Source organism: Notolepis coatsorum, assembly GCF_963971535.1.
Source record: "Notolepis coatsorum genome assembly, chromosome: 17".
NCBI classification, from domain to species: domain Eukaryota; kingdom Metazoa; phylum Chordata; class Actinopteri; order Aulopiformes; family Paralepididae; genus Notolepis; species Notolepis coatsorum.
This window is the reverse complement of record NC_140181.1, coordinates 12,866,872-12,885,692: the sequence shown is the minus strand read 5'-3', so window position 1 is coordinate 12,885,692 and position 18,821 is coordinate 12,866,872. Positions and strand designations below refer to the sequence as shown.

Sequence of the window (18,821 nt, the reverse complement as noted above, 5' to 3'; positions counted from 1 at the left end):
AGGGGGGGAGAGCAGAGCGAGAGAGAGAGAACGCTGCAGTGTTCTCGCGAGAAGAGAGTTCTGAGAAGTAGTCTTCAGTCGTTCCCTCAACAGCCCCCTCTTCCCCTCGCTCCCTCCCTCGTCCCCTCGCTCCCTCCATCCTCGTCCCCTCACTCCCTCCTCCCTCGGCGGGGGGGGGGGGCGGGGTCTGAAGATGGAACATGTCTTTCCGGTGTCCCCCGTTACCCGCCCCCCCCCCCCCCTCCGCAGTCAGACTCAGTCATAAGCAGGTCTCCACGCAGTAGAGAGGCGCGGCCAGGCGCCGGGGGGGGGAGGGGGAGGAGGAGGCCGACGGCTTCACCAGCCGGTGGTGGTGGGGGCGGCCATGATGATGCTGCTGCTGGCGAGGGTTCCGGTCGCTAGGAGTCACCGCGCCGCTGTTGTTGTTGTCTCCGTTGCCGTGGGAGACCGGGGAACCGCCGCCGCCGCTGCCGCCGTTGTTGTTGTTGTTGTTGTTGTTGTTCCTGTTGCAGGGGGTCACCGGCAGACTGTACTGGCGGTAGGGGCGGGTGGGGTGGGAGCGCGCGGGGGGTGGCTGCTGTTGGGCAGGAGGGGGAGGCGGCTTGCGGTGGGCCGGGTGCAGGTGGTGGTGCTGCTGGTAGCGGCTGAGCTCGGACTCCTCCTCCACGTCGGTGTCGTCGATCAGGGGGATGTTGTGGATGAGGTCGTTGATGAGGAACTCCGGGTGCGCCATGAAGTTGTGGATGGACGAGGTGCGGGTCTCCGGGCATCTTCTTCACCGTCACCTCCCGGCCTCGTACATCGAACTACGGAACGCCTTCACCACCCGCATCTGACGGAGAGAGAGGAGAGAGGAGAGAGGAGGACGGGAGGGAAGGAAGGAAGGGATAGAACAAGAGAATGAGAGGGGGAGAAGGAGGAGGGCAGGAGGCGGGGGGGGGGGGGGAACCCAGAGACAGACAGACGCTTCCTCCAGCAGACAGACCGGGCTGAAGAGACAGACCGGGCTGACGGACAGTCCGGACACACAACAGGGCCAGGTGGGTCGACGCGACGGACACCATTCCGGTTCCTCGCGAGTCACAGCTTCCTGCCCCGCGAGTGAGAACTCTGTGCAGTTTCACCTGTGGTGTTGTTTTTTTTTTTTATCCACTTTTTCCCCTTTTTCTATATTTTTTTCCCATCCCAATTTCGTATCATCCAATTCAACCCTCCCCTGTCACGAACGCTGTTTCTTGCCTCCCCACAAGCCGGCTGCAATGTGGACTAAGTCATACATAGCACAAGTCCCCTCCGGTACTTGAGGTAACAGCAGTCGCATCTTTTCACCTGCGCAGCTCGACCTCTCAGTGGCGAGGAGTCACGCGTGGGAGGCTCACGCTGCCACCCGACACTTCCTGATTCTACTGCGCAGGCGCACCAACCGACCTGTAGGAGTCGCTGTCCACAACGCCCGATCCCCACCCATCAGTTTCCCACCCCCTAATACGGCCAATGTGTATTAGTACGGACGACCAGCTAAACTGAAAGCAAATGTGGAGCGCTGGGCTCGAACTGACGAGCCCAGCGTCTCCAGCATTTCGTGGCGAGCGCCTTGCCCACTACGCCACGTAGCCGCCCTCACTGTGGTGTTGTTTTTGCTGCGCGTCGTCCCTGACAACAGGGGACGAGTACAGACGTGGTGGAGGGACTCTGAATATCAGAAGTTGACGAATATCATCGTCGTGATTTCCCCCCCAATCGTGAATATTTCGGTGAGACCAATTCGGTGACTAAGAGATGAGACGGGGGGGGGGGGTTAAGGACTAACAGACCTGGCCACCTGACCCCTGTGTGTGTGTCTCCGACAAGACAAAAGTGAAAAAGAAGAGAAAAAGAAGAAGAAGAAAAAAAAATCAACAAACCAACTGGTTTAAAAAAAAAAAAAAAAATAAAGTAAAGAGTAAATGACATGTTGTCAGTTCTCACACATCAATCATGACCAAACAAGACCAGAGCATTCAGGAGACACCGTCACAAACACCACAGAAGCTGCAAACCATCCACAACATACGCACAAGGCAGACGTGTGTGTGTGTGTGTGTGTGTGTGTGTGTGTGTGTGGTGTGTGTGTGTGTGTGTGTGTGTGTGTGTGGTGCGTGCGTGTGTGTGTGCTGAAGAGAGATGAGTGGAAATATGCACTGACTCACACATACAGTGGAACGCACACTCACGCATATACACACGCACGCACGCACACACAGACACAGTCACTACTAAATTCTCTCTCTCTCTCTCTCTCTCTCTCTCTTTCCTCTCTCTCTCTCTTTCTCTCTCTCTCGCTCGCTCTCTCTCTCTCTCACGCACACATGCAGCATGTGTACAGTGGCCATGCCAGCAATGGGAAAGAAAGAAAGAAAGAAAGAAAGAAAGAAAAGGATCATTGTAATGATGATGATGATGATGATGATATTGATGATATTGATGAAGCTGCTGCAGGGATAGAAAACAGCGTGTGAGGTTAGACCAGCATGTGATTGGTTAAGAGAATAAGGAACAGAAGGTGATTGGCTGAAAGGTCAGAGCGCAGCGGACAGATGCCCCCATCGCAGCCAGGCCATGCCGAATCAGTCCTTCAGTCACTCACATGTAAACACTCTCTCTCTCTCTCTCTCTCTCTCTCTCTCTCTCGCCCCTCACACACACCACACCACACACACACCACACACACACACACACCACACACACACACACACACACCACACACACACACACACACACACACACACACACACACACACACACACATCAGAGTGAAGATATGAGTGCATGTCAAGGTATAATGCAGTGGTGTTTTGTGCATAATAACATTCCTTTTGCCATAACCGTCAGTCTCCATGCACCCACCTCCCCCCAAAAGCCCAAGCGGAGGAAGAAGCAGCATGTAGTTTGACAATCCAAACAGAGAGACAAACAAACAAACAAACAAACAAACAAACAAACAAACAAACAAACAAACAAACAAACAGATAGAGCCAAGGCAAAGCCATAGATAGAGACGGTTTGGCCAAAACGAGATCAACGCGGAAGCAAATACGACAATTGCAAACGCAGACTTGGTCTCCAAAACAGGTAAGAGTAAGAATCTCTATATATGACTCTGGCAACATGTGACAGACAAGACAAGACAAGACAGACAAAGACGGACGGACAGAAACGAGACGAGACGAGACAAGACAGGACGGTCAAGCAGTAGGTTCAGTGCTTAGCTGTTTTTCCAAATAGCCTGTCGGACAGCAGGAAAACACCCCATGCAGCCTGAGAATGTTTCAGCAGAGTTACTTTTGCTCACTTCGCGAGCGCTTTGGTTTGTTTTCATTTTGTCTCGTTGTGAAACGGTAAACGTTCGAGTATATAAACACTGCTGAGTCTCTCTTCTCTCTCTCTCTCTCTCTCTCTCTCTCTCTCTCTCTATCTCTCTCTCTCTCTCTTCTCTCTCTCTCTCTCTCTCTCTCTCTCTCTCTAACGGCTGGCTCTCAGTGGTGCTTGATGGAAAAACGTGATGATTAGAAAACGAGGGGGAGTAAGGCGTTGGGGCTCAAAGGCTGCTGTGTGCAAAAAAGGAAAAGTGAAACAAACAAACAAAAAACAAAAAAACGACAACAGCTGATGAGAAGAAAACGGCAAAGTAAACAACGTAAAGAACGTACAGGGGAGAAGCAGTGAGGGGAGACGAATAATAACATCCCTTACTCCCATTATTCCAACCCGTGTAGCGACAGGGGTGTAGCGACACACGTTCCCTTTCAGATTCCGTACGAAATTGGAATCTTGAGGTCCCGATTCTTTATGCGTAAAACTTTATTCATACTACAGAGCTCTAATTATATATATATACTCTACAGCTTGGTTTAGCTCACTATGTGTAATATATCGTGTCCTTCCCTCCCCACTCCTCCTCTCACTCTAGAAGTAGGTAATGAGAAACGAGAGATTGAAAACTGTCTGTACAATTTTAAATTTCGATACACTGTATTGAACATATATATTTATTTATATTTTTCTCCCCCCCAAATCTTTGGATTCTGCGTTGAGATCGTTACCTCCCTGTGTGTCGCCCGCCCGCCCGGCCCTGCCCCTGCCCCTCCCTCCCTCCCTCCCTCCCTCCCTGGACAACTGTAGCAGAGGCTCTGAAAATGTCCCCCGCTGCTCCGTTCCAAGGCAGCATCGCAATCACTTTATAACTCAATATCCCGCTTACTCGCTCTGTATCGCAGGGAGCATGCGAGGAGAAACCTAATCCCTTCTCCTTGGATATGGAAGGTGAACCAAACAATGGTGGGAGAGACTGGTGAGAATGGTTTCCACCTCCCTCCAAACCACCCTGACTGAGACAACCTCCACCCCCCCCCCCCCCGCCCCCCTCAGGGCTGTCCTCCACTGAAGACGCTCTTAGCCGACTAATAGTCATAGGATTTTTGTCGACTGGATGATTAGTTGATTTAATGAACAAATCTGTCAAATTGTTTCCCACGTGCAGAAGAACATCTTTAAATGCACTGCTTACCAGAGAAGTCGTGCTTATCATTTCTCAGGGAATTACTTTATTATTTATTATACTTTATTAATTATTACAGCGCGGAGAAGAGAAACATTAAAAAAAACCACGACTAATCGACTAACAACGCCTCTTGGTCGACTGCGGGACCGAACTGACCGATGAATGGATTAACCGACTAAGAGAGGGCAGCCCTAATCCCCTCCTCAATCCCAGATCCAATCCTATAGTCCAGAACCTCTCTCCGAAACCGGTTACCGCAGTGTGTGGGTATAAATGAAACTGAAACCAGTCTGGAAAATGAAAACAAACTGGATCCTTTAGGTCGGTTCAAATGATCCAGAAGCATCACTAAGGCCCCCCCGCACAGCTGAGGCGGAGGAAAGCAATGTTAAAACAAACAGAAAGACACATACTTACTGACGGCCACTACAATGATATTCCCGCTACCTATCGTATTCATTCCGATTGCCTCTGGGCTCTTTGCTTACCCCCGTGGTGACAGATGTTGGCTGCGGGAATCAGGGGAGGTTCAGGCTCGGCGTCAGAAGAACTAGGCACACGCCAGACGGCGAGGTCTGGGGGGGGGGGGGTCCGCGCATCGCAACGAACACCAGGGGGCGTAGGTGTGGTTCAGCGATGACCCTTGACCCTGAGGCTCTCTGAGTCCGAGCCACAACGGCCGGGGGGGGGGGGGGGGGAGGAAGAGGTCAGTTTGCCTTCATAAGAAACCCGATCACTTCCTCCAATCGACAGGAAGTGGTGATCGAGAAGAGGAATCTGGAGTGCGTTCGGTTCCAACGTGCCACGCTTTGCCTTTCCCTTGTTACCGCGTTGGGTGTCGCGCTCAAATCTGTCTGTTCCTACTCGTCAGGGAACTGAGGCACGAGAGGACGATCGTATTCAAAAGCGGCACCTCTGGGCCCAGGAGTTCAAAACTTGTAATCCCTATTGATGTGATTGATTGATTGATTGATTGATTGAACATTTTTATTAACAGATTGCAGAACGGGTACAGTACAGTACGGCTCAATACACACAATTGTTAAGGGGATGCAGACCAGAGAAAGACTTTCGTCTTGTTTACATCAGGGTCCCCCCCATTTTCCATTCATAAATGAGTTGAAATGAATGAATCCAAATCTGATCCGATCAGATAATAGGGATTAAAAGTTTTGAACTCCTCCTGGGCCCTGGAGACAGTTCCTGGCGAGTAAGAGATTTGGACGCGATGTTAAGAGAAGGGAACGTAAAAAGCAAGCGCTTCACTGGGGACCCAAACGCACCGAGCCAGTTGGTGGCACCCCGGGCCCCATTCCAAACCTTTGAAAATACATCCTTCCTTCCTCACTTCCTTCAAACCTCCTCTCACTCTTTTCCTATCCCCTCCTCCTGTGTCACCTTCCCTTCCCTTCAGCCAGCTAGCGTGGCAGATTGACGGTTAAAAAGCACAAGTTCCACTGAATACAACCTTGTCCATCGGATGTAGTGGAGGACAAAACCACCTTTTACCCACCCGATAAAATATGATTTTTAAACCCTTTTAAGCAGATATATACATAAAAAAGGGAGGTTTAGTTTCATAGTAAAGATTATAGTAAGGGGAATCTGATTGATGCAAGTTACATGGAAAATATGGTACATTTTAGGAAATAAAACAAAATAATACTATTCTGAAAAGTGATTACCATGATCATCAACTGCTAGAGGTGAAAGTTGTCTTCGCTCGTCTATCAGCGACTGAACCCTTGCTCTGAAGAACCATATAACTCTGTTTTAATTTTTTTTAGACAGCCCTTGCATGTGCACTTGTTTTAGTTGTTGTTTGTTTTGCCTTTCTTTCCACTTTTTCTCCTATCCTCCAAATTTGTTGTTATACAAATTCCCTTCCTGGTCGTTGTGCTGCCCTAACTGTCGGTCTGGGGGGGGGGGGGGGGGTGTAGACTACCACATGCTGCCCTACTGTTGGTCTGTCTGAACAGGGCCAGTAGTCGCTATTCCCACACGTGAACACTGTCAATTGGACTGACCAAGCTGGAGGTTCCGCTGCCGGAAATTGATCCCGGGTCTCTGCGGTGGTAAGCGAGTGCTTAGACCACTACACTACCCAGCCATTAGACCACTACACTACCCAGCCATTAGACCGCTACACTACCCAGCCATTAGACCGCTACACTACCCAGCCATTAGACCGCTACACTACCCAGCCATTAGACCGCTACACTACCCAGCCATTAGACCGCTACACTACCCAGCCATTAGACCGCTACACTACCCAGCCATTAGACCGCTACACTACCCAGCCATTAGACCGCTACACTACCCAGCCATTAGACCGCTACACTACCCAGCCATTAGACCGCTACACTACCCAGCCATTAGACCGCTACACTACCCAGCCATTAGACCGCTACACTACCCAGCCATTAGACCGCTACACTACCCAGCCATTAGACCGCTACACTACCCAGCCATTAGACCGCTACACTACCCAGCCATTAGACCGCTACACTACCCAGCCATTAGACCGCTACACTACCCAGCCATTAGACCGTTACACTACCCAGCCATTAGACCGCTACACTACCCAGCCATTAGACCGCTACACTACCCAGCCATTAGACCGCTACACTACCCAGCCATTAGACCGCTACACTACCCAGCCATTAGACCGCTACACTACCCAGCCATTAGACCGCTACACTACCCAGCCATTCCCATGTATTTGCACATGGGATATATCACAAGAAAGTACTCAACCTCTACTGTCTTTAACCCTTTCACTGTGACAATACAGAAGGTTAGCCCTTTACTATTGTGAAAATATTTGAAGAATATATGCTTATTTGAATCTAGTTAAACTTCAAGTCTCAGAGGAGAGAAACATTTAGAAAATCCAATCTAAAGTTTGGCTGCATTTTTTACGTAGCTTGTGTCACAAACTGCTTTTTTTTATAATTTTTTTTTTACTATTTAGAGATACTATAACTGTTAGCTGTTACAGTAAATATGTTTTTAACATTAAAACTGTGATAAAAAATAAAATAACAATAATGATAATATTAAGACTTCCAGACATGAGTCTCTTACCGCTGGGCCCGGTCACTACTGTCTTTAACTATGAATGAACACACAACTCTCTAACTTACCATCTTTAGATAATAAAACATTGTTCCTCTGAAAACCTAAAATGGAGTTCTATGGTTCTTTGCCTCTGAGGTACTCAATTATACTGCCGGTGAAGGAAAGAGGGATGCATTTTACAAAGTGTTTAAATAAACGAGACCCAGCTGATTTCTAATGTCTACAGAGGATGGAAACAGCCAACAATATGGTGCCACTGGCTTCCTGTCACGACTCATGACAGAGCAAACTGACCTGTCTCACACCCCGCCCTCTTTTCTTGATCCTCCAATCACAACTGTCGATTTCTATCACTTTGTCCGAGTAAAGAAACAGTTGTGATTGGAGGATAAAGAAAAGTGGGGCGGGCGTTTGAAATAGATCCATTGGGGGAAAGGGGGAGGGGGTGACAAGGGAGGTAAGGAGAAGCAACTAAGGAGGAGCTGTGAGTAGCCTGATGAGACAAGCAAATGAATAGACCACAGACATACGTACATACAGACACACATACACACGCACGCACACGCACACACACACACACACACACACAGATATATGGAATACACAGAAGACCCTCTGCTCTCCGTTTCGATTGACGTGCAGCTGCACCACAGACAGACGCAGACACACGCAGAACTGACGCTGAAACAAAAGAGAACGGAAGAGAAACCATGGAGGATGATTTGACTCCCTGCTAAAGAAATGGAAGGATGGCGTTTTTAAAATGAAAAACAAACAGAAATAGAAGAATAAAAATGAGAAACTGGAATAGAATAGAGAAGCTATAGGAACTCCGCTAGAAGAATCTTATCGATCCTGTATTTAGATCTGATGGGATATCTGACGAGATCTAAATACCGATAAGATCTAAATAAGTCTTGGCTATACAAAAGAAAAACCTCTGCTTATAGGATTATTAATTGGAACACATTTCTCGTTAGTTTTCTACCCAACTGGGGACCTGTAATACCTCCCAAAAAAAACAGAAGAAGAAGAGAGCACTGTGATGGAGAGAGAGAGAGAGAGAGATAGAGGGAGAGAGAGAGAGAAACAGAGGGGGGGGGGGGGGGGGGGGATGGGGACGCTTGGAGACACCAGGCAGGACAGAGAGCCCAAACGTGTGACATCAGAACTAGAAATACCATAAGAGGAAAGCAAAACATTTCACAACAATGGCGGCACAACTGATAAAATAAATAAATAAATAAACAGAAAAAAAAGAAGAAGGCCAGAGTGCTAAAAGAGGAGGGAACAGAAGAGGCAACAGTTGTAAAAACAGCAGTGTATCACGGAGGGGTTTTATACTCGAAGGTTTACAGTTTGACGGAGCGCTGCGGAAGCCATGGTCAAGCCGCTTGGTAATGAGTTAGGTAGTGATGCGTCATCAGCATATAGTGGAACTCAAATCATGGTGATGGTGTCGAAATTGAAAAAGGCACCACAGGTAGACTATAGTGGCAACTGTAGTGATGTCACTCTAATCACAGGACGTTTATTGAGATTACCACACTGCTGGAAAGATGAGAATTGACAACAGTAGGTAACCGTAGTAACCACGCTTGACCTCACTCACAGACAGGAAGTGACACACGGTGCAGGGAGAGCGGCCATTTTCTCTCTCTGAGCTTCGGACGGCCTCCTTGTTTTTTTTTTTTTTTTTGAGCGTCCTAACGTTCCCCAGGCGGAAGCCCCTCCCCTTTACCTCAGTCTCCCTTTGCTTTGTGAAACCAGGAAGGTTGTCAGTGTTTATCGTATATATATATATATATCGGAACACATTCTCAGGACACTGTGGCCTCTCAGACAGAAAGAGAACAGCCTCCCCGCTGACACAGACCGACACACAGAAACAACAGAACAGACTCCAGCAGAACTGGGGGACTGGACTTGTAGACCCAGACCAGACACATTAACCAGATCAGACCAGAATAGACCCCGGAACGAACCCGGTTGGAACTGGGTGCTGTTAGAAAGGGCGGGGAGGAGGAGGAGGAGGAGGAGGAGGAGTCGGGGGGGGGGGGGGGGGGGGGGGGCGTTGGGAGGAGTACACACACACAAGCAGCGAGCGAGCCATGCTCCACAGAGGGAACACAACCGGAGTAATACTGCAGTCCAACGTGCCGTGCAGGAGTGTGTGTGTGTGTGTGTGTGTGTGTGTCTGTCATGTGTGCACACACACATGTATGTGGAATACATGTGTGTCTATACGTCTATATGTGTGTGCGTGTGCGTTACTGTACGACTGGACGTCTGTGTGCATTCATTGTATGCACATACTGTACTTGCGTGCTGACGCAAGAGTCTAGCTATTCCGTTGCTACGGAAACAACCTCGAGCTTCAAATGTATTTCCCCTCGCAGCTATTGAATTAGCGACCACTGCTACAACAGGAAATACACTTGGGCACGTCTTTTAAAATAGGTTACGTTGTCAAGGTTGAAAAGGTCTATATCTGTATGCATATCTGTGTATACGTATGTGTGCGTGTGTGTGTCTATGTGTGCGTGTGTGTGTGTGTGTGTGTGTGTGTGTGTGTCGTCAAGGAAACTATAAAAGAAGGAAGGGTCATCACGTCAGAATCCCAGCGTTCTATGCTCTGCTAGGTGCCAGACGCCGGTGCCAGTTTTATTGAAGCCTGTATAAAAATTCTAAATATACCAGCTATCTGAGGAAATATATATATATATATATATCAACAGATATATCAAACGTTAGCTAGCTAACAACGCGACAAATTGCCTGTTTAAAAACGACATAAACGAGAGAAGACGGCTGAACCGAACGGTTCCACGCGGTTGGCACCAACGTGTGTCCGAACACGCTAGGCGGTGACACGGTGACGCCACGACCCTTCCTCCTGTTCCAGCCTCCTCGGTGTCGGGCGGCGTGGGTGTCCGTGTCCGTAGGGTCATGTCGTAGGGTGCGTTGGGCGGACTCACTCCCGGGGGCAGGGCCGGTATTGGCTGTAGCGGTGGACAGAGCTACGTGAGAGGGGGTAGAGATAGTGTTTACGTCGTGGAGCTGGCTGAGCACGGACGACCGCCGTCTCACGGCGCCCTGAAACGAACCGCTGCGCTTGAACGTGCTCACTACCTCCATCTGCAGGACAGAGACAGAACAGCAGAAACACTCAGAGAGGCCAGGAAGGGCTGGTCTGGGTGTGTGTGCGTGTGCGTGTGTGTGTGTGTGTGTGTGCGTGTGCGTGTGTGTGTGTGTGTGTGTGTGTGTGTGTGTGTGTGTGTGTGTGTGTGTGTGTGTGTGTGTGTGTGTGTGTGTGTGTGTGTGTGTGGGTGAGTGTGTTGTAGATGTAAGTGTGGTTGAGTGTAGATGAGTGTGTGTGTGTGTGTGTGTGTGTGTGTGTGTGTGTGTGTGTGTGTGTGTGTGTGTGTGTGTGTGTGTGTGTGTGTGTGTGTGTGTGTGTGTGTGTGTGTGTGTGTGTGTGTGTGTGTAATATGCACATCCAGTAACGCTGTCGTTAGTTTGTATCAATCTTCTCGCTCTTACCAACAGACAGAGGAATGAATAATGTCAGTGAAAATGTATAATATGTAGGACAAAACAGAATCACAAGATAACAGGCAATGTGCATTGTGTGTTGTTCACACACTCAGACCAAACCCTCCTAATGAAAAATCGACCACTTTATACAGAGAGAGGCACTTAAGCAGAAAGAGAGCCAGTAATCACAGTAATGGTCCTGTAACGTTTGCCGGGAGGCTGCGATGCTAACGTTGTTGTTGTTGTTGTTGTTGTTGTTGCAGGAAGCGGCAGACCCTCTCACGTAAAGTGGTGTGAGGAAGAGTAACCAACGGAAACATCCGATGGCGGTCAATGGGAGTCGACAGTATACCTGCTCGCTGTCTATTACACACGCACGCACGCTCGCACACACGCAGGTACGCACACACACAGTACACACACATGCACACACGACATCACACACACACACACACACACACTGGATTAGCTTTCCTTCTCTCTGTGTCTCTGAACCGCTATGATACTGATCTGAGGTCAGACACAGAGCGGAGTAAACAGTAAAGGCTTACGGCAGAGAGGAAGAGGAGGAAGACCTGAACCTTACGTTTTGGCAACAAAAGAGAACAGAGGAGCGACAGGGAGACTTTTGAGAGAAGTGAAGAAGAAGAGAAGGTTATTCTTATCTATCATCGTAGTAATTAGTATCTGTCAAAGAACACAGAATCACGCTGGCATTAGAGATAACATTATCCCAAACAAAACAAAACACTGATGGTAGTTTTCCAAGATGATCTAAGATGGAGGTTTCTCTCTACTGCCTCGTGTATTGTGTCAAGGGCCATGATATGCAACCAAGGGCCATGATATGCAACCAAGGGCCATGATATGCAACCAAGGGCCATGATATGCAACCAAGGGCCATGATATGCAACCAAGGGCCATGATATGCAACCAAGGGCCATGATATGCAACCAAGGGCCATGATATGCAACCAAGGGCCATGGTATGCAACCAAGGGCCATGATATGCAACCAATTTATTTGCTACAATATTGCCCGTTGAGCTTTAATTGTTCTGGTGGTTACAGGGGACAATGTTGAACCTGTATAGCTCAGTTGGTAGTAGAGCAAGGCACTAATACCGCCAGGTTGAGGGGTTAAGTCCCACCGGGGTCTCTGTGCTCAAGGCATCATTGCAACAAGGCACATGCTATGTTTTGTCATTGTTACTTTTACCCTCATTACTATTCAAATCATACATTTGGCCGTCCGTTGATAAACCACACATTCATTAATAAATCACACATTGACCACCGCAATAAATCCCTCTGAATAAATGATACATTGACCGTAATAACAACAACAATAAATCACTCTGAATGCTTGCATATCACGGCCGTTAGAACAACACGTCACCCTGAAGGGAGTGCCCGCCCGCGTGGTGATTATGAAGTGAACTCTGATCGAGGCGGTGCTGGTCGAGCTGTGGTTCAGCCGGCGTGTGTGCGTGTGTCCGGCTGGGAGAAAGTGTCATGATGGTGAGGGGGGTCATGGTTATAGCTGTGGTGCTGGCGGTGGTTCTGGTGGTACCTGGGTCTGGATGCGGTTCATCCCTCTGAACCAGAGGATCTGTCCCCGACGCAGCTCCCTCTCGGCACAGTCGATCTCCTCCTCGTCGTCCGCCAGGTCCTCCCCGTCGTCGTCGCCGGGCTCCAGGCCGAGCCCCGCCTCCTTCAGGCACGGCAACCGCTCCGTGGGCACCGTGGCGATCAGCTGTCGCCCAGGCAACGACACGCGGGGGGAGAGAGAGAGGGGGGGGGGGTGTTATATCAAAGCCTTTCGCCAGGATCTGATCTACTAGCCGATACACAGGATGTTATTCAGCCTTTCATTTACCAAGCTGGGCCTGCTCTCTCTGGCAGCAGAGCATAGCCACAAGCTTAACCCTTTCACTACCACACTAGAGAAGGTTAACCCTTTCACTACCACACTACAGACTACAAACGGTTAACCCTTTCACTACCACACTAGAGAAGGTTAACCCTTTCACTACCACACTACAGACTACAGAAGGTTAACCCTTTCACTACCACACTAGAGAAGGTTAACCCTTTCACTACCGCACTAGTACAGAAGGTTAACCCTTTCACAACCACACTACAGAAGGTTAACCCTTTCACTACCACACTAGTACAGCAGGTTAACCCTTTCACAACCACACTACAGAAGGTTAACCCTTTCACTACCACACTACAGAAGGTTAACCCTTTCACTACCACACTACAGAAGGTTAACCCTTTCACTACCACACTACAGAAGGTTAACCCTTTCACTACCACACTAGTACAGAAGGTTAACCCTTTCACTACCACACTACAGAAGGTTAACCCTTTCACTACCACACTACAGAAGGTTAACCTTTCACTACCACACTACAGAAGGTTAACCCTTTCACTACCACACTACAGAAGATTAACCCTTTCACTACCGCACTACAGAAGGTTAACCTTTCACTACCACACTACAGAAGGTTAACCCTTTCACTACCGCACTACAGCCGGTTAACCCTTTCACTACCACACTACAGACGGTTAACCCTTTCACTACCGCACTAGTACAGAAGGTTAACCCTTTCACAACCACACTACAGAAGGTTAACCCTTTCACTACCACACTAGTACAGCAGGTTAACCCTTTCACAACCACACTACAGAAGGTTAACCCTTTCACAACCACACTACAGAAGGTTAACCCTTTCACTACCACACTACAGAAGGTTAACCCCTTCACTACCGCACTACAGAAGGTTAACCCTTTCACTACCGCACTACAGACGGTTAACCCTTTCACTACCACACTACAGACGGTTAACCCTTTCACTACCACACTACAGAAGGTTAACCCTTTCACTACCGCACTACAGAAGGTTAACCTTTCACTACCACACTACAGAAGGTTAACCTTTCACTACCACACTACAGAAGGTTAACCCTTTCACTACCACACTACAGAAGGTTAACCTTTCACTACCGCACTACAGAAGGTTAACCCTTTCACTACCACACTACAGACGGTTAACCCTTCCACAACCACACTACAGAAGGTTAACCCTTTCACTACCGCACTACAGAAGATTAACCTTTCACTACCACACTACAGAAGGTTAACCTTTCACTACCACACTACAGAAGGTTAACCCTTTCAATACCACACTACAGAAGGTTAACCTTTCACTACCACACTACAGAAGGTTAACCCTTTCACTACCACACTACAGAAGGTTAACCTTTCACTACCACACTACAGACGGTTAACCTTTCACTACCACACTAGTACAGAAGGTTAACCCTTTCACAACCACACTACAGAAGGTTAACCCTTTCACTACCACACTACAGACGGTTAACCATCTGTAGTGTGAAAGGTGAAAACCGTCTGTAGTGTTTATCATGAGTTGCTTTTAAGGGTTTGCGGATTTTCTTAACATTAGTTGACTGTATGAGTTTTCAGGTTAGGTGTTATTGTTCTTATTTTTAGGGTGTCCTGTCTAGTGTACATGTCCAGTCGTGTTTGTGTGCCTTTTATGTTCCATGTATGGACCACAATGGAAACAAGCCTTGGCTTTATTGTGTTTTATCCATTTTTGACCAGCGTGTTGACACTGTTATTGTTTGTTTTTCAAATGTTTGTCCTACGATTGTGTCAAAATAAAAGTATTCAATCAATTCAATCAATAGTGTGGTAGTGAAAGGGTTCATGTAAAATGACCAGTTTGTCCAGTTAAATAACATGTTTGTCCAGTTAAATAACATGACCGGTTTCTTTGGGTACTCATTTAAATGTTCCTACAGCTCAACGTTGAGCCTTGACCCAGTCTGATAAAAAAAAAATAACTCTTATCTGTTACCTACTGTATCCTCCCATTCAAAGCTGCCAGATCATACCAAATCATTTAAAATGATCACTTCCTTCCCCGAGAGAATAGAATAGAATAGAATAGAATAGAATAGAATAGAATGTATGGCCCAAGCAAAAGGCTAAAAGCTTGTGTCTTTAACCTCACTAGAGGATTGTAAATCATTCATATTCTCATTTGTCTATCCAAGGTGCAGTGATGTGGAATGGAATGATATACAAAATCTAACAGAAACATGTTCCACTTTAAATACATTTAAAAGCAAGCTTAAAAAAGAACTACAGATCCTGTAGTCTTTAGTATCCATGTGTATTTGTGAGTAGTCTTTTTTTGCCAACATTATAATTGTTGTATAATGCTGTATTGGATGTATCTGTGTGTAGGAGAGAGGGATATGCGCATGTGGGGGGGGGGGGGGGGGGGGGGGGGTTCTGTGTAGTTATCCTATATAGGTTTAAGAGGGGAGGTCGCTTATAAGCCCTTGGGCTTTTTGACCTTTCCTGCACATTTGAACTGTTCATCTTTTACTTCTTTTATTCCAGAATGTATGTTTATAAGTGCAAATAACAATAAACAAATAAACAAATATGTACTGTATAACCAGGTCAGAGAGTTCTGCTACTCTGCTACCCTGCTACTCTGCTACCCTGCTACACTGCTACCCTGCTACACTGCTACCCTGCTACACTGCTACCCTGCTACTCTGCTACACTGCTACCCTGCTACACTGCTACCCTGCTACACTGCTACCCTGCTACACTGCTACCCTGCTACTCTGCTACACTGCTACCCTGCTACCCTGCTACTCTGCTACCCTGCTACCCTGCTACTCTGCTACACTGCTACACTGCTACTCTGCTACCCTGCTACACTGCTACTCTGCTACCCTGCTACACTGCTACTCTGCTACACTGCTACACTGCTACTCTGCTACCCTGCTACACTGCTACCCTGCTACACTGCTACCCTGCTACACTGCTACCCTGCTACCCTGCTACCCTGCTACTCTGCTACCCCGCTACTCTGCTACCCTGCTACCCCGCTACTCTGCTACCCTGCTACCCCGCTACTCTGCTACCCTGCTACTCTGCTACCCCGCTACTCCGCTACCCTGCTACCCTGCTACCCCGCTACTCTGCTACCCTGCTACCCCGCTACTCCGCTACCCTGCTACCCTGCTACCCCGCTACTCTGCTACCCTGCTACCCTGCTACTCTGCTACCCTGCTACTCTGCTACTCTGCTACACTGCTACCCTGCTACCCTGCTACCCTGCTACTCTGCTACTCTGCTACCCTGCTACCCTGCTACCCTGCTACACTGCTACCCTGCTACACTGCTACTCTGCTACCCTGCTACCCTGCTAACCTGCTACCCTGCTACCCTGCTAACCTGCTACCCTGCTACCCTGCTACCCTGCTACCCTGCTACGCTGCTACTCTGCTACCCTGCTACCCCGCTACTCTGCTACGCTGCTACCCTGCTACCCCGCTACCCCGCTACTCTGCTACCCTGCTACTCTGCTAACCTGCTACCCTGCTACCCTGCTACCCTGCTACCCCGCTACTCTGCTACTCTGCTACTCTGCTAACCTGCTACCCTGCTACCCTGCTACCCCGCTACCCCGCTACTCTGCTACCCTGCTACTCTGCTAACCTGCTACCCTGCTACCCTGCTACCCTGCTACCCTGCTACTCTGCTACCCTGCTACTCTGCTAACCTGCTACCCTGCTACCCCGCTACCCTGCTACACTGCTACCCTGCTACACTGCTACCCCGCTACCCCGCTACTCTGCTACCCTGCTACCCTGCTACTCTGCTACCCTGCTACCCTGCTACCCTGCTACTCTGCTACCCTGCTACTCTGCTAACCTGCTACCCTGCTACCCCGCTACCCTGCTACACTGCTACCCTGCTACTCTGCTACTCTGCTACACTGCTACACTGCTACCCTGCTACGCTGCTACCCCGCTACCCCGCTACCCTGCTACCCTGCTACCCTGCTACCCCGCTACCCTGCTACTCTGCTACCCTGTTACTCTGCTACCCTGCTACCCTGCTACCCTGCTACTCTGCTACCCTGCTACTCTGCTACCCTGCTACCCTGCTACCCTGCTACGCTGCTACTCTGCTACCCTGCTACCCTGCTACCCTGCTACCCTGCTACCCTGCTACCCTGCTACTCTGCTACCCTGCTACCCTGCTACTCTGCTACCCTGCTACCCTGCTACCCTGCTACCCTGCTACTCTGCTACCCTGCTACCCTGCTACCCTGCTACCCTGCTACCCTGCTACCCTGCAGCTCAACTCCAAGCGGTGGTCAGGTGATACCTACCTGTCCCCACAGCAGCTCTCCGACGCCCACGAACAGACACCAGAGCCACTGCTCCATGTTGAGAGGAGCGCAGCTGAACGGCTTGCCTCCCCACTGCACGATCACGATCTGCGGCACAGAACACGGGGACAGACGTCATTATTCTTTTTCTAGATCTTTATTTTAGATCCGAGTAGATTTGCCGACCGTGTGTCCTGCTGCTTCACACTCCTCACACTCACACAGTTACACACACATTCACACCTGGTAGTAGCAGCCATAGGATTCTTAATAGGACTAGTTGTTAAAGATCCCTAAATATTCAGCACAACAATTGAATGAGGTTGGAGTGGAGATATCCTCTTGGGTGGGGTGGAATTTGGCAATGATTACGTGGTGCCACCAGTACGACACATCTTCAGTTGTGTTCCCCGACCTCATTGGGTGTTTCGGCCATTTATCACAATACACCCTCTGCCGAGGTTGCCCCACCACAGGCTGATCAGGCCTGGGTGTGTGTCGCACGGTGGCACCACGTGTTCATTTAGCAGCCCATGATGCGTCTCTACGTTTCAGCCACAACCAGTGACTGCTCCGATCTGCTGCAGTGGCAAGTTCTTTGATTGCCTTTCGTTGGGCCTGTCCTCTGATCCCTACTTCCTTCAGGAGCCTTGTGGTGGAACTGGCTACAAAGCCTCTGCAGCCAACCTCCACTGGCCACACCTTCACGTTCCAGCCCCGCCCCTCTGCTTCAGCTGCTAAGTTGGCATATCGCAGCCTCTTCCGTTCAAATGCCTCATCGATGGCTTCCTCCCATGGGACTGTCAGCTCAACGATGAAGACATGCCGGCAAGATTTGGACCAGAGGACCAGGTCTGGGCGCAGGTTGGTCGCTGCAATTTCAGATGGGAAGGTAAGCCTCTGGCTGAGGTCTACCCGCATTTCCCAATCCCGGGCTGCGTTCAGTGGGCCTGAGTTCGGAGGTGACGGCTTGGTCCGCCGTTTCTCCCCTTCCCGGATGAAGGTTGTTTTCCGTGCAAAGGTAGTTTGGGCATTTAGAGGCATGGCGTTGGTGGTTACTCTCTTGTTCTCAAGTTCGGCAGCCAAGCACTTCAGTACCTGGTTATGGCGCCAGGTGTATCTTCCTTGAGTTAGACTGGTCTTGCAACCCACTAAGATGTGTTTGAGGGTTGCTGGGGCTGCACACTGGAGACAGGATGGGTCCTCTCCATACCAGAGATGTAGGCTGGTTGGTGAGGGCAGGACATCATATGTGGCTCTGATGATGAAGCTTAGCCTATTAGACTCCATGCATAGATATATATAGAACACTAGATAGCTTAAGGTGGAGTCACCAGCGTCGCTGAACCGCCGCCATCTTGCCCCAGTCAGCCTTGAGTGAGGGTGAGTGATCTGCACAGACAAAAATACTCATAACTCGCTGAAATATTGA

General features: G+C 49.1%; 1 protein-coding gene across 1 annotated transcript in view; it reads right to left on the bottom strand.

The window, feature by feature from the left end:
• Positions 1–781: 781 nt before the first annotated feature.
• The window catches only part of atp2b3b (ATPase plasma membrane Ca2+ transporting 3b), a gene marked incomplete at both ends in the record, with an annotated part of 98,982 nt that continues 80,942 nt past the window's right edge, over positions 782–18,821 (bottom strand). Inside the window, 5 exon segments of the mRNA XM_084332704.1 lie at positions 782–832; positions 8,225–8,302; positions 10,463–10,759; positions 12,730–12,912; positions 17,390–17,497. Coding sequence (XP_084188830.1) covers positions 782–832; positions 8,225–8,302; positions 10,463–10,759; positions 12,730–12,912; positions 17,390–17,497 — 717 coding nt within the window.